We start from the raw sequence: 22,119 nt of genomic DNA, 5'->3' as shown, positions 1-22,119 counted from the left end.
GGTTCCTAGCGTCTCAAATGCAAATAATGTCCGGAGTTCCTTCAATGCTATTAACTCTAGTTAACGATGAAGAGGTGACCATAAGCATCCCCGGAATGGAGAAGATGGCTACTAATCTGGGCCCGCGTGTAACGTTACAAATGCCAAAGTTAGGGGAATATGATCAGGAAGTTTTTCCTAACTATTTTTTTGAAGACGACAATTTGCTCCTCGTCTTCAAAACCAGTAAAGAAACCCACCTTGCAGCCATCAAATTCCCGGAGAACGTTCAACACATGTTTAGAATGCAGGGATTTTCAAATGGAAGGACGGATATAACCTTTTTAGGACTGGAAAACACTAATTTCCTTGACCCCTTTGTTATTCATCGTCCTACACCTTACTGTGGTAATTACTATCCCAATGATCAGTATCTTATTAGCGGTGCAAAGGCTCACGAGTTGTTTTTTCAAGCTTGAGTTCAGCTGTTTTATTATTTTATACACATTTATAGTTATATTTATAAATTTGAGAAAAAACTTATAAATTATTAGGTATCTTATGATATGAAAAATTGAAATTCTACAACCGTTTACTTATTTTGTGAATGGTTGCTTTCAGTTGCATTTGATCGATCGTTTCTAGGAAAGAAACTTTGTGAAATAATAGCTAACTCGGGGGTGAAGAGTAAGTCGTTCACATTGTATAAGAAAGATACAGATGAAAGCATGTACATAAAAGGGAATATGCCTGGAGTGGAGAAGATTGTGGTAAATAAAGAAGGTTTGTGTGTGTCGCTAAACATGCCCGGTTTCGAGTTAGAGGATGTGGAGTCGGGTTTTGAATATGACACGCTCATTATTGAAGGAAAACGAGAGAACGAGCATTATATCGCAGGGATACGTGTACCAGAGGGTTTTAAGAGGGAGCGTGATATGATCAAGAGAGAGATGCAAGATGGACTGTTTAAGGCAACTCTTCCCCATGCTAATGTTAACAGGCTCGCGTTCAGTGCGTATCGCTATATAATCAAGAGATACGGAAGCTAGCTATATATATCTTAATGTAAGTTTTGATCCGCTTGATTTCTAAGAAGTAAACCAGCAGCCTTATACAACATTCATGTAATTATTACGTCATTTTTAGCGTGATTTTGGTGGATTAAATTTCTTTATTCAGCTGCTGATTATGGCGTATACAGCACCAATTACTCATTAATGGATTAATATGGCTTTTGGTAACAAGTCAATTTAAAAACTTTAGCTAAAGGTGAAAAACTCAAACTGGGTTAAAAGTCTTATCAAAGTCTATTTTAACCTCATGAATCGTTTCGATTTAGAGATGTAGAATAGGATTTTTATTTTGTAATCATAAATGGAACACATATAAAATCGGACAAAATACTGTTTTCTGGACTTTAATGCTTGTTTTAGTATCAATTCGTTGTGAAGTTAGAAAAATCAGGTGTCGTGATCATCAAGCTATTTTAATTTTGAAGTTAGATTCGAATTAGATTTTAAAAACCCATTCAAGAACATCACAAATATATCTTTTCGGACAGTTAAAAATCAACATCATGGGAGCTTGAACTCTTGCTGGCTTTTAATTTTCCATTTTTAGATATTGTTCAAACTAGAATTTGTTTGTGCATAGATAAATAATCAAGTGTGATGATTAAAAACTCAAAATAAACTATCAGCATTCCAATTCGTTACATAGTATATGAAGAAAATAAAGACAATTATTTTCAGTGTAAAACTGAAAAACAAACAAAAGATAGAAAATGTATAATCAAATGAATGTTTACATTAATAAAGGATTGACTCGAATTACCGAAAGAGTATACATCTACGTTTAATCCCCTTTTATAGATGATTTCATCTAAAAACACACACTTAAACTGACACCTGGAACATGCGGCAAAATTTCTTCTGTTAACTTGCTAAAAGCTTCTAATAAAATGTTAAGGGCTCCTTCTATACCAATTAATAACACTACTTTGCTCAAGTGTAGCGGTGTTATCCAGCCCTAGGACTCCATACCAGTCGAGTTGACCATCGACTATTTTCTTTCGGGAGTGTGTAGCGGTGTTATCCAGCCCGAGGACTCCATACCACACTACGTGAAAATTGACCTTCGGCCACACGAAAAAAGTGTGGCCGTAGGCCTTTGGCCACACACATTTGGTTCAAGTCATATATGGCCAAAGGTCGCGACACCGTGGGTATGATATGGCCACACACAGTTTTTAGTGGCCTTATGTGGTAATAAGTGTGGCTAAAGGGTACAAGCATTAGTTGCTGGCCATCAAGAATCCTCTCCAATAAGTGTGGCTAAACGGTAGAAAATGGTCACATGACTATTTACTATGAGTGACCATTGCACGTATACAACCACATGAATTCATGTTTCAGCCACATGAATTTTATAATAATGTGGCCAATAGGGTTGTATTAAGCTTGCATTGTGACCTATACCGTGTGGATATAGCAAAGAAATGGCCACTTAAATAAAAAATAGAGTGGCTAATTATATCATACAGACACTAGAAATTACATTAAAAGTGGCTAAAAATGTTTGCTTGCCACCCAAACACTCCTTTGTAGATTATAGTGTGGCTATTGTCTTACCGTTTGTCACACATAATGCTTTTTGTAATTTAAAGTGCGGCTATTGTCAAACTTTTCGTCACACATAATGAGGTATTGTGTGGCTAATCATATCATATAGACACTGGAGGTTATTGTCAATGTGGCTAAAAATGTGAACTTGCCAGTCAAACACTCTTTTGTAGTTTGTGGTGTGGCCATTGTCTTACCGTTTGTCACACATAATGCTTTTGTAATATAAAGTGTGGCTATTATCATACTTTTGTTCACACATAGATAAATGTGGCTATTTCATAAGTTTAACAAACACAATAACATAAATTCAAAACAAGTTTACATTAACAAACCTTCACTAATAAGTTATGAATTCAAAATATTTGAAACTACTACTAATTACTATCGACCTCAAACTTTCTCATAAACTAATCAAATTGTTTTTGACTCCTTTCTTCGTTTTCCTTAAGTTCTTTTTCCATTTATTCCATTCGTTGCGCTCGTTCTTCCAACTCGTTTCTTGACTTCTTTTCATCTTTTTCCATTTTGGCTCTAACTTTTTGAACCTAAAATTGTTAAAATATTAGAATCATAACTAGTAAAGGGTTAATGTGAGGCGAAACCTCAAAGCACGACGACTATCACGCACAATCACATTAGACATAATGTATACACAAACAAAAACTTGAATCGAAGACTTGTTGGTGATAATAATCAATGTCAACTGTACTAAAAAGTCCTAACATGTATTCACACATTGTATCATGGCAAATCAACCAAACATTCATCATACGACTTAACTTATGATCACTTAGTTCACGAGACAGATTATAGCTTGTACAAACTGATTTTATTCACTAAGAAAAGATTAAGTATAAATTCTACAAAATTTACCACAGTAGAATATATGAATTAGGTTACTCAAAAAGAAATTTATAATATTTTTTTCATACATACAAAACTCACAATAATTCAACCATTAAAGATATGTACCAACAGTTCAACAGGTTGCACAACAAACACTTGTTTAATGGTTCTATCGACTCATTAATCTAAATTGTGTAAGACCAATTGAGTTGTCTTCAAAATTAATAATACTAACTTTCAGAACTGGAAACAACCCGTTTGGTTTTGACATTAGGGAGTTATGGTGTCGGAAAGACATGACAAAATATAACTCCCCGAATCAGCTTTGACCAGTGTTTTTGTAAAATCATAAAAACTATTCAAAACGTGTCCAAAAATTACAAACTTTACCTTTCTGGAAACTAGACTCATAGTGCTATATCCTAGAATAAAAAATGTTTAGTAATCATCGTTTAACATCAAGTTACATACCATTAAATAAACAAAAACGAATCTGTCAGCAAACTGTTGTTATCAAACAATTGAAATACATACCTTTTTAGCGATGAAAGAAGATGTACTAAGCTTCAATTACAAGAAATAACACTTAAAATTGAAAATCCCCAAACTTGGTTCTTAGGGTTCTTCACACTCAACACGAATCCGGCAAAAAACGAGATAGAATTGATGAAAACCGACACCACACGTGAATTCCTCTTGCAAAAATAATTAGATTAGAGCCCAGAATCAAAGGATTTGGTTAAGAATTGAGTGAGTTAGAGAATTAATTATTGAGGATTATGGTGGGTGTAAAGAGATGAAGAAGAAGAATAATAAGAAGGAATGAAGAGAAAGAAAAAAAGGTAGGTTAAATATATGGTCAAATTAAATTTAAAAATAGGAGGGTAATTCAAAATTTTTTGAAGAAAAGAGGGGTTGAATTTAATTTGAAATTTTGAGAGAAGTGAAATTAATATGAACTAAATATGAATTTAATTTATTTTAATAATTAAAATAAAGAGTTGTTAGTGTGTGTGTGTGTATATATATATATAAAACAACTAATTAAAACTTATATAATATAAAAAAATTGTATTTTAAATATAAAAACATATAAAATAAATACAAGTGATATTTATAGTTGCTCTAAAAGGGTTGAATATGAGTTTAGTGAGTCATAGTTTAGTTAAAGCCCAATAACATGTCATACTTTCATCAATGGGCCTTATTGGATCTTAACTGGTGTTTGTGGCCCATTATAGCCTTTATCACATCATAGTTGCTCTAAGAATGTTGTATAGGAATGTCATTAGTCATAGTTAGATGTTAATGGCCGATAACATGTGATACTTTCATCAATAGGTCTTATTGGGCCTTGTTGGTGTTAGTGGCCCATTATAGTTTTTTTCATGTCATAGTCGCTCTAACGGGCCATATTAGTGCTTGTAATCTCTTAGTGGCCTATTATGGCATGTGATATGTAACATTAGATATTTAAGGGTTATATCGTGTTATAGGGAGTCATATTAGACCGTAATAAACAAATACAAGTCATACATGTCCTAATGGGCTATATTGGGCCTTGAAATCTCTAATGGCCCATTATGCATATAATTTTAAATTGTGTCTAAAGAGGTACAACTCGCCTAACCCATCGAAATACAATAAACATAGGGGTGGCAAATGGGTTGGGTTGGGTCGGAACGGGTTATGGGTCGGAACGGGTTAGGGTCGAAACGTGTCAGGGTTGGAACGGTGTGACATCTGACCTGATCCGACCCGACCCAGGTACCCGTTTCTCTGACCCGATCTCTTTCTTTTATGATTTAGTATTTATTTATACTTATAGTTTACTTAATAATAATATATATTTTCCTTCCCGCCTCTTTCTCTCTCTTTCTTTCCGCCGTCCCGTCCCTCTTCTTCTCTCTTTCCGCCTTCTTTTCCCTCTTGTCGCCGTCCCGCCCTTAAGCCTTGTTTCCCTCTTCTAACTCTTTGCTTGTCCTTTGTTCCTTCCCGCCTAAGGTTGTCTGCGCAGCTCCACGCGCCAGACCCCTTACAAGGAATCATGCGTGAAGACCACCTGTTTCAGCGATACGCGAGACGAACTCTTCTCGCAGCGCGCTAAGAATTGTAATTCTTCTCGCAGCGCGCGAAGAACGGTAGTTCTTCCCGCGACGCGCTAAGGATTTGTAGTTCTTCTCGCAGCGCGCTAAGAATCGTAGTTCATCCCTCGACGCGCGGAGAATTATAGTTCTTCCCGCGGCGCGCTAGGAATTATAGTTCCTCCCGCGGCGCGCTAAGAAATGTGATTCTTCCCACGGCGCGCCTTAGCCTTCTCGCGCTAAACCCTTTGAGTTTTCTTCTGTTTAATCTAGCCGTTTGCTTTTGTGTTGTCTTATCTTTTGAGCTGTTGACCTAATCTGCTTTATGTCTGAAAAGTTGCTTTCGGCGCAGCATGCGCACCAACCCCATTGGTTGGCAGAAAAAGTGACTGACATTATCTTTTGAGATCTGCTTTTGCCATGCTTGACCAGTACCTTTATCTGACCCGCCCATGCTTTTTACTGTTCCCTAACAGCTTTATCTTGCCTCTGCAGCTGCCATATCTTCCATATCTTTTGCTTTTGTTTTCTTATGCTTTTGATATCTTTTGCTTGATCCTGTTAAAGATCTTTTTCCTTTTTTCTGGATTTATGTCTCCTAGGGTTTCTCTATAAATAATAGTAATATTTTCCTAAACACTACACACACAAGCACTTAATCCCTCCTGTTCTTCCTTGCTCTCTGCCGTTGATCCTCTGCCGTCTCTCTCCTTGCCTCCGTCTTCCTCCCTGTTCTGTCCTGCTTTTCCGGTAATATATATATATTATATATAATAATTTACTTATGCTAACTTATAATCAAGACTTAAAACAGATCGTTAAAACAATAATCTTTAATTATAGGTTAACTTGTGCTTGTTTAAAGTTGGTTCTTGCTTTATCTTACACCGCATCGTTTATCAAGTGAGTAATCTCGTACCTAATCCCTTTTTGCTTTTAATGTTTTGGGATGTTCATGTGTTCATACAAACTTAGAGTCTTAAACTTGTTTATGAACTTTAGTCGCGCAGTATCCCATGTGTTGAGGACGTAGACTTGGCTGTTTATTTGTATGTGTGGATCATTAACCGTATTGACGGTCTATTCCGCAGTTTTCATGGTACCATTAGATGAACACGGGAGAACTATCGTTTATGATTTTCTCTTTTGTATACACATGCACAGTTAGTCTTGTTTGTGAGCTCAATTGTGAGCACTGGCAGTCTTGTCTCTTAGAGTTGGTCCCGATCAGATTACACCCTTGTTGAAAACCAGACATACACATGTTGCGCGCAGATTTATTGTTATCTATGTATTGTATTAAACTTGATTTCTCACCAACACGCAAGTGTTTGACGTTTATTTTAACACATGTTCAGGTTTGCAGTAGCTGTTTTGGAGCTTGTGGACACATAGGACGTTTTTACTTTTGGACCTAGATTAAAATGTATCAAGACAAGTTATTGCTGTTCAAATATTATGATTTATAATATATTGATTTATGTTGGTTTATTTATATCTTATGTATACGTTGCGCATGCGTGAATGAATATATTTATTAAATATTGACACCCAATAGTGTCACGAGTAATGAAACAATATGTGGCGCCCCGATGTATAATCCGCCTTTGGTCGGGGTGTTACAGATTGGTATCAGAGCTCGTTGACTTTAGGATAGGTGGTTAGACGTAACGACCTAGAATACCTAAGAGTCCCTTCTCGCGCATGAGAGAAATCTCATGTTTGCGCGCTTATTGTTAATTACTCGTTATTTATGAATATGCTCGCGCTTGCGCAGTATATGATTTTATGTTTTATTTCGTGATATTTCGATTTTTGTTGAATTTCGATTTTTATTGATTTTACTTACATGTTCGTTTGTTGGATTTGAAAATCCGAAAAGTCATGGTGATACATGAATAGTTGATTTTCAATTTCCATTTACGATTATGTTCTGAGGTTGGAGACTTGAAAAGTCATGGTGATACATGAATTGTCGACCTCCAATACTCATTTTCTTGTATATTTTGTATTGAAGATTGAAAAGTCATGGTGATACATGAATCGTCAATCCCCAATACTCGTTTGCTCGTATATTTTAAAATTGGGAATTCGGAAAGTCATGGTGATACATGAATTGTCGATTCTTGATTCGAATTTGTTACCTTTAATAAGTCTGCATTTAGGGTCATTTATTTTACTTTAACTTTTGACAGTAACTGACTCCGTGAAACCAAGCTTTTCGAGGTTATACTTTGTGCTAAAACCAAGATATTAACTAAAATTAAAACTTTTATAGAATGCCTCCGCTATCTCGCCGATTTCAGAGAAGAGAAGCCTCGCGCATGCGTAGACAGCAACGTTCCCAGGAAATGGCCGCCGCGATAGCCCAAGCCTTGAGCCAAAACAATAACAATACCTCCAGTTATAACATTAAGTCCTTTAACGCGGGTAACCCTCCGAAGTTCACAGGTCTTGAAGGAGCCACCGTGATGCTCCAATGGCTCGAAAAGATCGAAAACACTTTCCTCCACACCCAATGCCCCTCAGACAGACGAACCCTGTATGCTTCCAGTGTCCTGGAATCTAGAGCGCTTACATGGTGGAATGGAGTAGCTCATGCGCGTGGCGCAGAGGCTGCTTCTAGCATGACATGGGAGGAATTCAAGGAAATTCTGACGCGAGAATTCTGCCCTCCAAACGAAATTAAGCGCCTGGAGGAAGAATTCTGGAACTTGAAGCAATACAGCGGTGAAGCGCGCGAGTACGCGACGCGCTTCCACGAGCTAAGCTTACTTGTCCCTCACCTTGTTACCCCTTCACGCCGAGCCATCGAGAAATTCCTTGGGGGTCTCCCCATGGAAATTCAAGATTCTGTATGGGCCAGAAACCCAGTAACCCTCTCTGACGCCATTGAGTTGGCCGCTGTGCTCAGCGACAACCATGTCAGAGCAGGAACCCTGTTCCTGCGGGGAACTGAGAAGACCAAACTCACCAAGACTGCCCCTGAACCAACAGAAACCAAACCAGAACCCTCAAACCGTAACAACCTCAAGCGCAGGCGCAAGGCCTATGCGCTTACCAACCCGCCCATTGTCCAGCAACCCGCATACCAACCTCCAGTTCATGCGCCTAACCCACTGTCAGCCTACCCAACACCTCCTATAGTCCACAACTATGCCCTAACCAATCCCGCACTCCCTGCCCCGCCTCCTAAGAAACCTTACACAGGAAACCATCCCTTTTTCCCAACCTGTAGATTTCACCACCCAACCCAAACCCCGTGTCGACTTTGTACCCGATGTGGCCGTACTGGTCACACTGCTGAGAACTGTAGAGTCCTTCTCGCCAATCCAATTGCGCCAACACCACCAGTCTACCCGCAGAACCCACAACCAACCTACCAAAACCCACGACCCAGGTCGTGCTATAACTGCGGTGATCCCAGTCATTTCCGGAACGCGTGCCCAAGGCTACAAGTGCAAATCACACAAGCGAATCCGGTGAACCAGATTTCGAACCAAGTGACGCGTGGACGAGCTTTTAACATAACCGCGCACCAAGCGCAAGCGAATAATGACGTAGTTAATGGTACATTTTTGCTTAACGGATTTTATGCTTCTGTACTTTTTGATACTGGCGCCGATCGAAGTTTTATCTCTCGCGCCTTCGAGCAGAAGCTTGCGCGACCGCGCAACGATTTAAAAGAGGATTTTTCAGTTGAATTGGCTAATGGAGAAACTATTTTAATTAACTCAGTGATTAAAGATTGCACGCTTAACCTTAACGAAAACGATTTTCTGATCGACCTCATCCCCATGCCTCTTGGAAGCTTTGATGTTATCATTGGTATGGACTGGCTCTCGAATAATCGCGCCGAAGTTATTTGCGCCAAGAAGTTGATTCGCATTCCTCGAGAAAACGGTGATCTTCATATTTACGGCGAAAAACCCTCCAGTGGTCTTAAGCTTATGTCTTGCGCCGAAGCCCGAAGGCTCATGCGGAAAAGGTGTATTGCATTTCTAGCCCATGTGGTTAAACCCAATGAAGGAAAGAAGAAGCTTCGCGATATCCCTGTCGTGCGTGATTTTCCTGAAGTTTTTCCTGATGATCTTCCTGGTATCCCTCCCGCTCGTGAAGTCGAGTTCCGTATTGATCTTGTCCCTGGTGCTTCCCCCGTAGCTAAATCTCCTTACCGTCTTGCGCCAGCTGAGATGCAAGAATTGGCAAGTCAACTCCAAGAGTTGACAGCTAAAGGATTCATCCGCCCTAGCTCTTCGCCCTGGGGTGCTCCGGTGTTGTTCGTTAAAAAGAAAGATGGATCGTTTCGCATGTGTATTGATTACCGCGAGTTGAACAAACTCACCATTAAAAACCGGTATCCCTTACCGCGTATTGACGACCTCTTTGATCAACTCCAAGGTGCCTCTTGTTTCTCGAAGATTGATCTCCGCTCTGGCTATCACCAGTTGCGCATCCGCGATGAAGATGTTCCGAAGACTGCTTTTCGAACTCGTTATGGCCACTTTGAATTCTTGGTCATGTCCTTCGGTTTAACCAACGCACCCGCCGTTTTCATGGATCTAATGAATCGGGTGTGTAGACCCTTCTTGGATAAATTCGTGATTGTGTTTATCGATGATGTTCTGGTGTATTCTAAGACCAAGGCCGAGCACGAGCAACATCTTCGGTTGGTGTTGCAAAAGCTTAGAGCCGAGCAGCTCTATGCTAAGCTTTCCAAGTGTGAATTCTGGTCTGATGAAGTACAGTTTCTTGGTCATGTTGTGAACAAGATGGGTATTCATGTCGACCCATCCAAGATTGAAGCAATCAAGAACTGGATTACGCCATCCTCTCCTTCTGAGATCCGTTCCTTTCTGGGCTTAGCTGGTTATTACCGGCGTTTCATTTCGAACTTCTCAAAGATCGCATTGCCTTTAACAGCCCTAACGCACAAAGATAAACCGTATATTTGGGGCTCGAAGCAAGAAGAAGCCTTTCTATCGCTCAAGCGTTTGTTGTGTGAAGCTCCTGTTCTTGCGCTACCTGAGGGTAATGATGATTTTGTCGTGTACTGCGATGCCTCCAACCAAGGTCTCGGTTGTGTTCTTATGCAACGAGGCAAGGTTATCGCTTACGCATCAAGGCAACTTAAGGTTCATGAAAGGAATTATACAACTCACGATCTCGAACTTGGTGCAGTTGTTTTTGCCTTGAAGATCTGGAGACACTACCTTTATGGTACTAAGTGTATCCTTTACACTGACCATAAAAGCCTTCAGCATATCTTTGATCAAAAGGAACTTAACATGAGACAACGCCGATGGAACGAACTCATCAGCGATTACGATTGTGAGATCCGGTATCATCCTGGTAAGGCTAATGTGGTAGCCGATGCGCTCAGCCGAAAACCATGCCAGCTTAACTGTATTTTGCCGCGCACGCATCTTCACTTTGCGCCGATTCAAAGCAACCTTGAATCGCGTATTCGTGACGCGCAGCGCGCATCCATCAGTAATGGTAACCTTCGCGCCGAGTTAGCGTGTGGCGCGGAAGCGCATTTTGTGCCCAATCTAAGTGGAATTCTCTGCTATCTTAATCGCATCTGGATTCCCTTTGATGAGAATCTTCGCGCTGATATCCTGAGTGAAGCGCACAAATCTCGGTATTCTATTCATCCTGGCGCTGATAAGATGTACAAGGATTTGCGCATTACTTATTGGTGGCCCGGTATGAAGAAGGATATTGCTGTGTTCGTAGCTAAATGTCTGACTTGTTCTAAAGTGAAAGCTGAACACCAACGCCCATCTGGTTTGCTCGAACAACCAGAAATTCCTACGTGGAAATGGGAATGTGTAGCGATGGACTTTATTACCAAGTTACCTTTGACAGCAAGCAAACATGATAGCATTTGGGTAATAGTGGATCGTTTGACTAAGTCTGCTCACTTTCTGCCCATTCGTGAAAACTACCGTGTTGAGCAACTCGCGCAGCTTTATGTCAAAGAGATTGTCTGCCGCCATGGTACTCCTTTGAGCATCATATCCGATCGCGATGGCCGTTTTATATCTCGCTTTTGGAAATCTCTCCAATCTGCGCTAGGAACTCGCTTGGACATGAGTACGGCATATCATCCTCAGACTGACGGTCAGTCTGAGCGAACTATTCAAACTCTTGAGGATATGCTCCGATCTTGTGTTCTTGATTTTGGAGGTAATTGGGATTCACACCTGCCTTTGATCGAGTTCTCTTATAATAACAGCTATCATTCCAGTATCGGTATGGCCCCATTTGAAGCACTTTACGGTCGTAAGTGCCGCTCCCCGATTTGTTGGATCGAAGTGGGAGAAGCTCAAATCACAGGACCCGAACTTGTTCAAGAGACAACCGATAAAATCGCCAAGATCCGTGATCATCTGCTGACTGCCAGAAGCCGACAGAAGAGTTACGCAGATCGCAGGCGAAAGCCTCTCGAATTTCAAGTTGGTGATCTTGTTCTCCTCAAAGTGTCGCCTTGGAAAGGTGTTGTCCGCTTTGGGAAGAAAGGTAAGCTTGCCCCTCGATATGTTGGACCATTCAAGATTCTCGCGCGTGTGGGAAAAGTCGCCTACAGACTTGACCTGCCGCCCGCGCTCAGGAATGTGCATCCAACGTTCCATGTATCCAATCTCAAGAAGTGTTTAGCTGACGAGAACCTTCACATTCCACTTGATGAAGTTCAAGTTGATGAAACTATGCATTTCGTTGAGAAGCCTGTTGAGATTATGGATCGCGAGGTAAAGCAAACCAAGCGCAGTCGTATCCCTATTGTTAAAATTCGCTGGGAGTCCAAGCGCGGAGCCGAGTTTACATGGGAAAGGGAATATCAAATGAAGATCAAGTACCCGCACCTGTTCTCTGCGCAACCTACTTCGAGATAAATTTCGGGACGAAATTTCTTAAAGTAGGGGAGACTGTGACATCTGACCTGATCCGACCCGACCCAGGTACCCGTTTCTCTGACCCGATCTCTTTCTTTTATGATTTAGTATTTATTTATACTTATAGTTTACTTAATAATAATATATATTTTCCTTCCCGCCTCTTTCTCTCTCTTTCTTTCCGCCGTCCCGTCCCTCTTCTTCTCTCTTTCCGCCTTCTTTTCCCTCTTGTCGCCGTCCCGCCCTTAAGCCTTGTTTCCCTCTTCTAACTCTTTGCTTGTCCTTTGTTCCTTCCCGCCTAAGGTTGTCTGCGCAGCTCCACGCGCCAGACCCCTTACAAGGAATCATGCGTGAAGACCACCTGTTTCAGCGATACGCGAGACGAACTCTTCTCGCAGCGCGCTAAGAATTGTAATTCTTCTCGCAGCGCGCGAAGAACGGTAGTTCTTCCCGCGACGCGCTAAGGATTTGTAGTTCTTCTCGCAGCGCGCTAAGAATCGTAGTTCATCCCTCGACGCGCGGAGAATTATAGTTCTTCCCGCGGCGCGCTAGGAATTATAGTTCCTCCCGCGGCGCGCTAAGAAATGTGATTCTTCCCACGGCGCGCCTTAGCCTTCTCGCGCTAAACCCTTTGAGTTTTCTTCTGTTTAATCTAGCCGTTTGCTTTTGTGTTGTCTTATCTTTTGAGCTGTTGACCTAATCTGCTTTATGTCTGAAAAGTTGCTTTCGGCGCAGCATGCGCACCAACCCCATTGGTTGGCAGAAAAAGTGACTGACATTATCTTTTGAGATCTGCTTTTGCCATGCTTGACCAGTACCTTTATCTGACCCGCCCATGCTTTTTACTGTTCCCTAACAGCTTTATCTTGCCTCTGCAGCTGCCATATCTTCCATATCTTTTGCTTTTGTTTTCTTATGCTTTTGATATCTTTTGCTTGATCCTGTTAAAGATCTTTTTCCTTTTTTCTGGATTTATGTCTCCTAGGGTTTCTCTATAAATAATAGTAATATTTTCCTAAACACTACACACACAAGCACTTAATCCCTCCTGTTCTTCCTTGCTCTCTGCCGTTGATCCTCTGCCGTCTCTCTCCTTGCCTCCGTCTTCCTCCCTGTTCTGTCCTGCTTTTCCGGTAATATATATATATTATATATAATAATTTACTTATGCTAACTTATAATCAAGACTTAAAACAGATCGTTAAAACAATAATCTTTAATTATAGGTTAACTTGTGCTTGTTTAAAGTTGGTTCTTGCTTTATCTTACACCGCATCGTTTATCAAGTGAGTAATCTCGTACCTAATCCCTTTTTGCTTTTAATGTTTTGGGATGTTCATGTGTTCATACAAACTTAGAGTCTTAAACTTGTTTATGAACTTTAGTCGCGCAGTATCCCATGTGTTGAGGACGTAGACTTGGCTGTTTATTTGTATGTGTGGATCATTAACCGTATTGACGGTCTATTCCGCAGTTTTCATGGTACCATTAGATGAACACGGGAGAACTATCGTTTATGATTTTCTCTTTTGTATACACATGCACAGTTAGTCTTGTTTGTGAGCTCAATTGTGAGCACTGGCAGTCTTGTCTCTTAGAGTTGGTCCCGATCAGATTACACCCTTGTTGAAAACCAGACATACACATGTTGCGCGCAGATTTATTGTTATCTATGTATTGTATTAAACTTGATTTCTCACCAACACGCAAGTGTTTGACGTTTATTTTAACACATGTTCAGGTTTGCAGTAGCTGTTTTGGAGCTTGTGGACACATAGGACGTTTTTACTTTTGGACCTAGATTAAAATGTATCAAGACAAGTTATTGTTGTTCAAATATTATGATTTATAATATATTGATTTATGTTGGTTTATTTATATCTTATGTATACGTTGCGCATGCGTGAATGAATATATTTATTAAATATTGACACCCAATAGTGTCACGAGTAATGAAACAATATGTGGCGCCCCGATGTATAATCCGCCTTTGGTCGGGGTGTTACAAACGGGTCAACTAAAAAAAGGTTGTTATGGTTCGGGTCGGAACGGGTCAGGGTAAAAAGGTTCGGGTCATAACGGGTCCGGGTTAAAATGGGTCAAGGTCGTAACGGGTCAAAACGGGTCTCGAGTCTTTTTTTTTGAACAAGGACAACGGAGGAAATGTTTAGTTTTATCATTAAAATTCATGTTCCAGTCCAGTTCATTTCAGCACTTAACAACTCATTTTAAAGCAAACAACATGCTAAACAGCTCATTTCAGCGATTTTTCATTCTGTTTCAGCCCTTAACAGCTCGTTTTAACAGCAAACAACATGTTAAATAACTCGTTTCAGCAAGTTTTCAGTTCGTTTCAGCACGTAACAACTTGTTTTTACTGCAAACATCATGTTAAACAGCTCGTTTAAGTGATTTTTCAGTCCGTTTCAGCATTTAACAGCTTATTTCAGCACTTAACAGCTTGTTTTTACAGCAAACAACATGCTAAACGGCTCGTTTCAGCGACTTTTCATTCCGTTTCAGCACTTAACAGCTCGTTTTAACAGTAAACAGCATGTTAAACAGCTCTTTTCAACAAGTTTTTCAGTTTGTTTCAGCACGTAACAGCTCGTTTTTACAGCAAACATCATGTTAAACAGCTCGTTTCATTGATTTTTCAGTCCGTTTCAGCACTTAACAGCTCGTTTCAGCACTTAACAGCTCGTTTTTACAGCAAACAACATGCTAAACAGCTCGTTTCAGCGATTTTTCAGTCCGTTTCAGCACTTAACAGCTCGTTTTAACAGCAACTAACATGTTAAATAGCTCGTTTCAGCAAGTTTCAGTTCGTTTCTGCACGTAACAGCTTGTTTTTAGCAAACATCATGTTAAACAGCTCGTTTCATCGATTTTTCAGTCCGTTTCAGCACTTAACAACTCGCTTTTACAGCAAACAACATGCTAAACAGCTCGTTTCAGCGATTTTTCATTCCGTTTCAGCACTTAACAGCAAACAGCATGTTAAACAGCTTGTTTCAGCAAGTTTTCAGTTCGTTTATGCACGTAACAGCTTGTTTTTACAGCAAACATCATGTTAAACAGCTCGTTTCATCGATTTTTCAGTCTGTTTCAGCACTTAACAGCTCATTTCAGCATGTTTTGACCAATTTTACAGCAATTCAGCAATAAAAATCAATAGTTCAGCTCGTTTTTGCCTGTTTCAGCAGGTTACATAACCAATACTTCAAAACGTTTTGTGTTTTTAATCCAGAAAACAAGTATAGGCAAACGTTTAGTGTTTTCAAAACTAGTATGCAAGTATGTCCGTGTTTTCAATCCAAAACCTCGTGTCACGTGTAACAAAGTTTTCTCAAAACCAAATGAATGCATTTGACTCGTTAACTGTTACCTAGTACAAGTGTTTTAAGTTATGAGAGTATGTTCAACAACACATGACTCTAAGACCCACGTATGAACTCACACACAAACTTGACCCGACGAATCATTGGTGATAATAAGTAATGTCAACAGTACCGAAAGTCCTAACATGTATCCACGCATCATATCATGGCAAAGCAACCAAATATTCATCATACAACTTAACTTATGATCATTCAGTTCACGAGACAGATTCTGGCATGTACAAACTGATTTTATTCACAAAGAAAAGATTAAGGATAAATTCTACAAAATTTATCACAGTATGATATATGAATCAGGTTTCTCAGACAATTTTTATTATATTTTTCTCAAGTATAGAAAACTCACAATAATTCAACCATTACAGATAGGTACTAAGAGTTCAACAGATTGCGCAACAAAAACTAGTTTAATGGTTATATCAACTCATTAAACCAAATTATGTTAGACCAATTGGGTTATCTTTTAAACTCATAATACTAAGTTCCAGAAGTGGAACCAACCCGTTTGGGTTTGGGTTGTAAAGAGTATTAGGTTGAAGATGGTGATGATAACATACACCTTATACACAGTCAGCCGCCACGTAGACGTTCCACGTAATATGATATTTGACAGCTGGGATGGCCACGTCAGACAAAGACTAACGGAGTTAACATCCGTTAGTCGTGGCCCGTTAAAAACAGATGCACAAGTAGTTGGTACTGCCAGCAGGCAAGTGTAAAGTTGGGATGTATATTTACCAATAGGCCATAGTTTAGATTGTTTAAAACCAATTTTCCTTATTTTAATAAAATTAGATCTAACATAAAGCTTTAGCTAATTGTCAAGTATTTAAAAAAACACTCCCAAATCATTTTAAGATGGATAAGATTCAATATAATGAACATAATAAAAAAATGTATTTTTATAATACTCTTGTATAAGGTGTGCAAACAAACGAGTTGCAGGTGAGCTACTTGATCTCGGATTGACAAAAATATCGAAATAAGCCAAACTTTAATGACTTTAAGCCGAGTTAGAGCCTCAAATAAAGCATGTTTTGCTTTGAAGCCTAAGCTTGAGCTTTGTGTGAGAAACTTGTTTAGGCTTGTCGAGCCTTAATGAACCTAATGCATTTTTAAATTTTAGTTCTTTCGGGTTTCTATATATCATGCTCAACTAAGTTTTTCTCAAAATATATATATATATTTTAAATGTATATAAATTAACTAATCAACAATAAACGAGTCAAACTTAAATTAAAAAAAAACTCACGCGCAAAAAAAGAGCTTTAAACAAGTCAAGCTCAAGCTCAAGCTCAAGCTCAAGCTCAAGCTCAAGCTCAAGCCTCATAAATTAAAACGACTCAGACTCGAGCTCGACCTCGGCTGAGCTCGTTTACACCCAACAATAAGCATATAACCCTTGGTCTCCAAGAAACTTTGCACTGGTTTTCAGAATTGCGTAATCGGAGACCATGGCATCCACCCTGCTCCGCCTCACAAGGTCCGTCATCCCATTCCGTCCACCCTCACCCATACGTCTACCCACCATTCACACCACACGTCAGCATTCGGTCAACACAAGTCAAACAAGACCCTTTTCATCTCCGTCGGACAACACACCACCAAAACGTACTAATTCTCTTCTTAACCTCCAATAATATTTCAATGCTTGTTATTTAAATGCTTTAATTTTCAATTTCAGCCACATTTGAATTTGATCTACCATTTCTAGCGTATCAAATGGACATAATGTCAGGAGTTCCATCAATGCTGTTAACTCTGGTCAACGATGAAGAGTTGACCGTACACATCCCTGGAATGGAGAAGTTGGAGACTGATGACGGCCCGTGCGTGATATTACAAATGCCGGGTTTACCAGTACCGAAAGGCGAATATCAGGCGGTTGCTCATAATACGGTTGTTGAAGATGATACTATGCTCATGTCCTATAAAACCAGTAAAGAAACCTACCTTGCGGCTGTCAAATTACCCGAGAATGTCGACCCGGTCGGTAGAATGAATGGGTTGATTTCCAAGGGAATGGTGAAGTTAACCTTTCCGTATCTGAAAAACACTGATTTTGTTCACACACCTGTTAAAATCGTTCGCCCTACGCCTTATTGTGGTAATTACTGTCCCAATAATATCTTAGGTAGAATTGGTAATTGGGTCGGGCTGGTTTGGGTTGGAACGGGTCAGCTCAAAAAAGGGTTAATTTGGTTCAGGTCGATAGGCAACGGGTTTGGGTTAAAGCGAGATGGTTTAAAAAATTGTCTTTTGAAGTTACTGTACATTTTTGAAATTTAAAAATAGGCTCGTTGAACCTCAACGAGCTTGAACGGACTTCAATTCTTCACGTACAAGGCTCGAGCTCGGCTCGTTTAGAGCTTTTAATTGATCCAATCTCGAGTGGATTCCATGCGGGTCGGCTCGTTTGCACTCCTATTAAGTATCTTAGGATCTTTTAGAATTGAAACTATACAGTTATATACTTACATTGTGAATGGTTACTTTCAGATGCGTTTGATCGATCAGATCTAGGAAGGAAACTGTGTGAAGTAATAGCTCACTCGGTTGTGAAGAGTAAGTCGTTCACTGCGTATAAGAAGGATACGGGGGAAAGCATATACATAAAAGGGAATCTGCCGGGGGTGGAGAAAAATGTGGTAAATAAGGAAGGTTTGTGTGTGTCGTTGAACATGCCCGGGTTTGAGATAGAGGATGTGGAGTCGGGTTTTGAGTATGATACTTTGATCATTGAAGGAAAACGGGAGAACAAGCATTATATCGCGGGGATACGTGTGCCAGAGGGTTTTAAGAGGGAGATGCAAGATGGGTTGTATAAGGTGACTCTTCCCCATGTTGATGTTAACAGGCTTGCGTTCAGGACGTATCGCTAGATAACTTTTGCATATGGTTGCTGACTATATATATATATATATATATATGCTAATGTTAGTTTTAAATCTAAGAAACAATGAATCAGTTATGACTTAACTAGCTTGTAAGAAGTTGCATCCAAGTGACCTCAATTCATCTTGTGAGTTGTGAGGCTTATTAGGGTCCTGGCCTTTTGTGTACTAACTAATGGATGAATATAATAGATATGTAAGAAGTGGGTTACTATTTTGATCACTATTGTAACATTTCTCTTCCTTTAGTTAACTGGGCTGATTTGACTTTTTGAGGTCAAACAGGCATCAGTTTCCTTTTACTGTTACACTGATAGAAGTCTAATGGTTCTATTAACATCAAATCTAACAACAGATAACAGTTTATAATTATTCTCAGAGAGGGTTAATGAGCTGGTTAGTTTAAAACCGGTGATTTTTTACAGGTCAAAATAGGATGTATTGACCCCATGCAAAATTATTGTAGGTATCAAGAACAAAAAATCCATTATTACAATAAAAGATCAATGTTTTTCCAAGTAAAATGACTTGAAGGGTTATGACCTATACAACGTTCATTTATGAATTTTGTATCTTTTTAGCGCCATATTGGTGAACTAAATTGTTTTATTTAGATGCTGGTTATGAATTATGACCTATCACTATTTCTATAATTGTATAAAGCTCTAGAGGTGGAAACTTTGATTCAAATACTCATCAATGGATTAATATGGCTTGTGTTTATCTCAGGCCAATTTGAAAACTTTAGTTAGAGGTGAAAAAGTCAAACTATGTTAAATTTGAAAGTGTTCAAAGTCTATTTTAGCCTCCTGATTAGTTTCAGATTTAGATTAAGATTTCATTTTGTAATCATAAATGGAACACATGAAAAATCTTACGAATTGGACAAAAAAGTGTTTTCCAGACAACTTGGCTACATGTACAAGCCAAACCTGTTTGACAAGTTACCCAACATGTTAGACTGCTCCTCTACACATTATTGGCAACCAGAGATCAAAATTAAATACAAAGACGAGTAACACAATGTTAAATGTGTATTAACGGCCGGAATATCATCAAAATATCATACATTTATGAGTAACACAAACTAACCATTATTCTTGAACATCCACTATGTACTAGGATCTAGATAAAACCACACGTTGACTTACAAACTTGAAATTTGTAATACAAATTGTTTTTTTTTTTATTGTGAGAAGGTTACAACATTCTGGAACTAGCTATAACTAATGAACTTATAGTATGCCTATGCAGAAAATAACGTAAGAGATTGGGAACATAACAAAAAACTACTTATCCGTATAGTTCGTTATTAGTTATACACTTATACCTATGCATATACTTTTAATTTATTAAATTATTTATACGTCATTCGTCATTTGTCTTTTTAAACCCATTCAACCATTGGACCAGACCAATAAGGCAGACTGTAAGACAGTCGGTTCAATGACATTTATGGTAATGAATACATTAGCCTAACATCTGCTACGAATGTTAAGCTAACAAGATGTAGAGAGATATTGCCAAATCATTGGTAATCGATTTATGATATATGTGGCAGTCTGTATACATTCACCTATGAATCTTCGAAACATAGGTGAATGAGTTGTTTCAAGAAGACGTTGATGTTTGTGTTCCACCACTGTGTGAGATGAGGGAATATTTCGATCTCCGTTATTTACTTGGTAAACCTTAATATAGCACAAACCTAACAAACTGATAAATACAAACTACAAGATAATACAATTAATATAATTATAATAAACCAATAATATCTCAAGATATTATTGGTTAGCACTCCCCCGCACTGTGAGCCGTAGTTGACCTAAGGCACAACCATAATCGAAAATGGATGAATAATTGCTTCTGCAGGCCCTTAGTAAAAATATCTGGATATTGATAGTCAGCGGGAATATGTAACACACGTACGTCTCTGATTCTAACTTTGTCGCGGACAAAATGGATGTCAAGCTCAACGTGCTTAGTTCGTTGGTGTTGTATCAGGTTCTCAGAGAGGTATACGGCGGAGATGTTATCACAATATACAATAGTGGCATCGCGTACAGGGATATGAAGTTCAAGCAGAAGGTTTCAGACCCAACTTGTTTCAGCTACTGTGTTTGTGACTCCCCTATATGGTCAGTTGTCATTTGGAAGACCAGGAAATTAGATTGCTGCCAAGAAAGGCATAGTATCCGGACGTTGACCGGCTAAAGTAGGGACAACCACCCCAATCCGTGTTGGAATAAGCGGTAAGTTTCAAGGACTTGGATGGTGAAATTTGAAGGCCACAGTGTAACGTACCTTTAACGTATTGAAGGATACGTTTCAGAAACTGAAGATGCGGCTCCCTTGGATCATGCATAAAAAAGGCATATTTATTGTACCGCGTATGCACGATCGGGTCTAGTAAAAGTGAGGTGTTGCAATGTGAGGTGTTGCAAAGCTCCTGCAAGACTTTGATACATAGAAGGATCGGTGACCGGGGGGCCAATGGTGGCACTTAGCTTGGAACCAATTTCAACAGGGGTGGTAATGTGTAAGGCCCCGTTACCGGTAACCCTACTTTCGTGTTGGATTTACTCATAAACACAGTTCTAAATATCAGAGTTAATTAAAAACTTTACGCGGAATATAAAACTTTCATAAAACATTACATATCGATTCATAATCATGTCTTAAAACATTCCTCTTGTCTTTCAAAATCAAAACATAACTTAATAAACATATCAGATCTTCAGATGCCAGGCTTTAGTCTTCTGCCATGTGTCCTCCACTCAAGCCAGCTGTCTCAACCTACTCACCTGCGTGCATACTAAAAGTCAGCTACGCTGAGTGAGTTCTAGTTAATCATACAATACCATACAATACCATATTACATACATACGTACTTAACCTCATAACTTTCTTTCATACACACATAAGTACTCATGCCTTCATTCTTACTTACATACTTTCTTTAGATTCATAATCATACGTTTTAAATAGCCTTTCGCCCTATAACCTCACAGATATTATAAGGGTCTGGTCCCTAACATCACAGATATTATAAGGGTCTGGTCCCTAACATCACAGATATTATAAGGGTCTGGTCCCTAACATCACAGATATTATAAGGGTCTGGTCCCTAACATCACAGATATTATAAGGGTCTGGTCCCTAACATCACAGATATTATTAGGGTCTGGTCCCTAGTTTTCGAATATTAGTAGGGTTCGATTCCCTCTTCGTTACCATACAACCATACATCATACCTCGAGTATTATTAGGGCTCGGTACCATTTTCGTAACCATACAACCATACAACCGTTATTTCCTTCTTTTATTAACTTTATTACGTTCATACACATAAACATACATATCATACTTGCCATATTTATAACGTTACAACC

At 39.2% G+C, this 22,119-nt stretch overlaps 1 protein-coding gene across 1 annotated transcript; it reads left to right on the top strand.

Annotated features, from left to right (window-relative positions):
• The first annotated feature begins 17,498 nt into the window (after positions 1 to 17,498).
• Positions 17,499 to 18,715, top strand: LOC143580386 (uncharacterized). The gene is made up of 2 exons (XM_077063426.1): positions 17,499 to 17,940; positions 18,333 to 18,715. Exons 1-2 carry the CDS (start codon positions 17,556 to 17,558, stop codon positions 18,713 to 18,715), a joined length of 768 nt encoding a protein of 255 aa, XP_076919541.1. The 5' UTR covers positions 17,499 to 17,555.
• Positions 18,716 to 22,119: the final 3,404 nt, after the last annotated feature.

The sequence above is a fragment of the Bidens hawaiensis genome, unplaced genomic scaffold (genome assembly GCF_021521415.1).
Source record: "Bidens hawaiensis isolate Kalapana, Puna unplaced genomic scaffold, B.hawaiensis_p1.1 tig00030408_1, whole genome shotgun sequence".
In the NCBI taxonomy this organism is placed as follows: Eukaryota; Viridiplantae; Streptophyta; class Magnoliopsida; order Asterales; family Asteraceae; genus Bidens; species Bidens hawaiensis.
This window is presented reverse-complemented; position numbering and strand designations above follow the sequence as displayed.

Coding starts and splice junctions, on each gene's coding strand:
- LOC143580386 (XM_077063426.1), top strand. CDS start 17,556: ATGGACATAATGTCAGGAGTTCCATCAATGCTGTTAACTCTGGTCAAC. Junction 17,941..18,332: donor TCGCCCTACGCCTTATTGTG/GTAATTACTGTC, acceptor GGTTACTTTCAG/ATGCGTTTGATCGATCAGAT.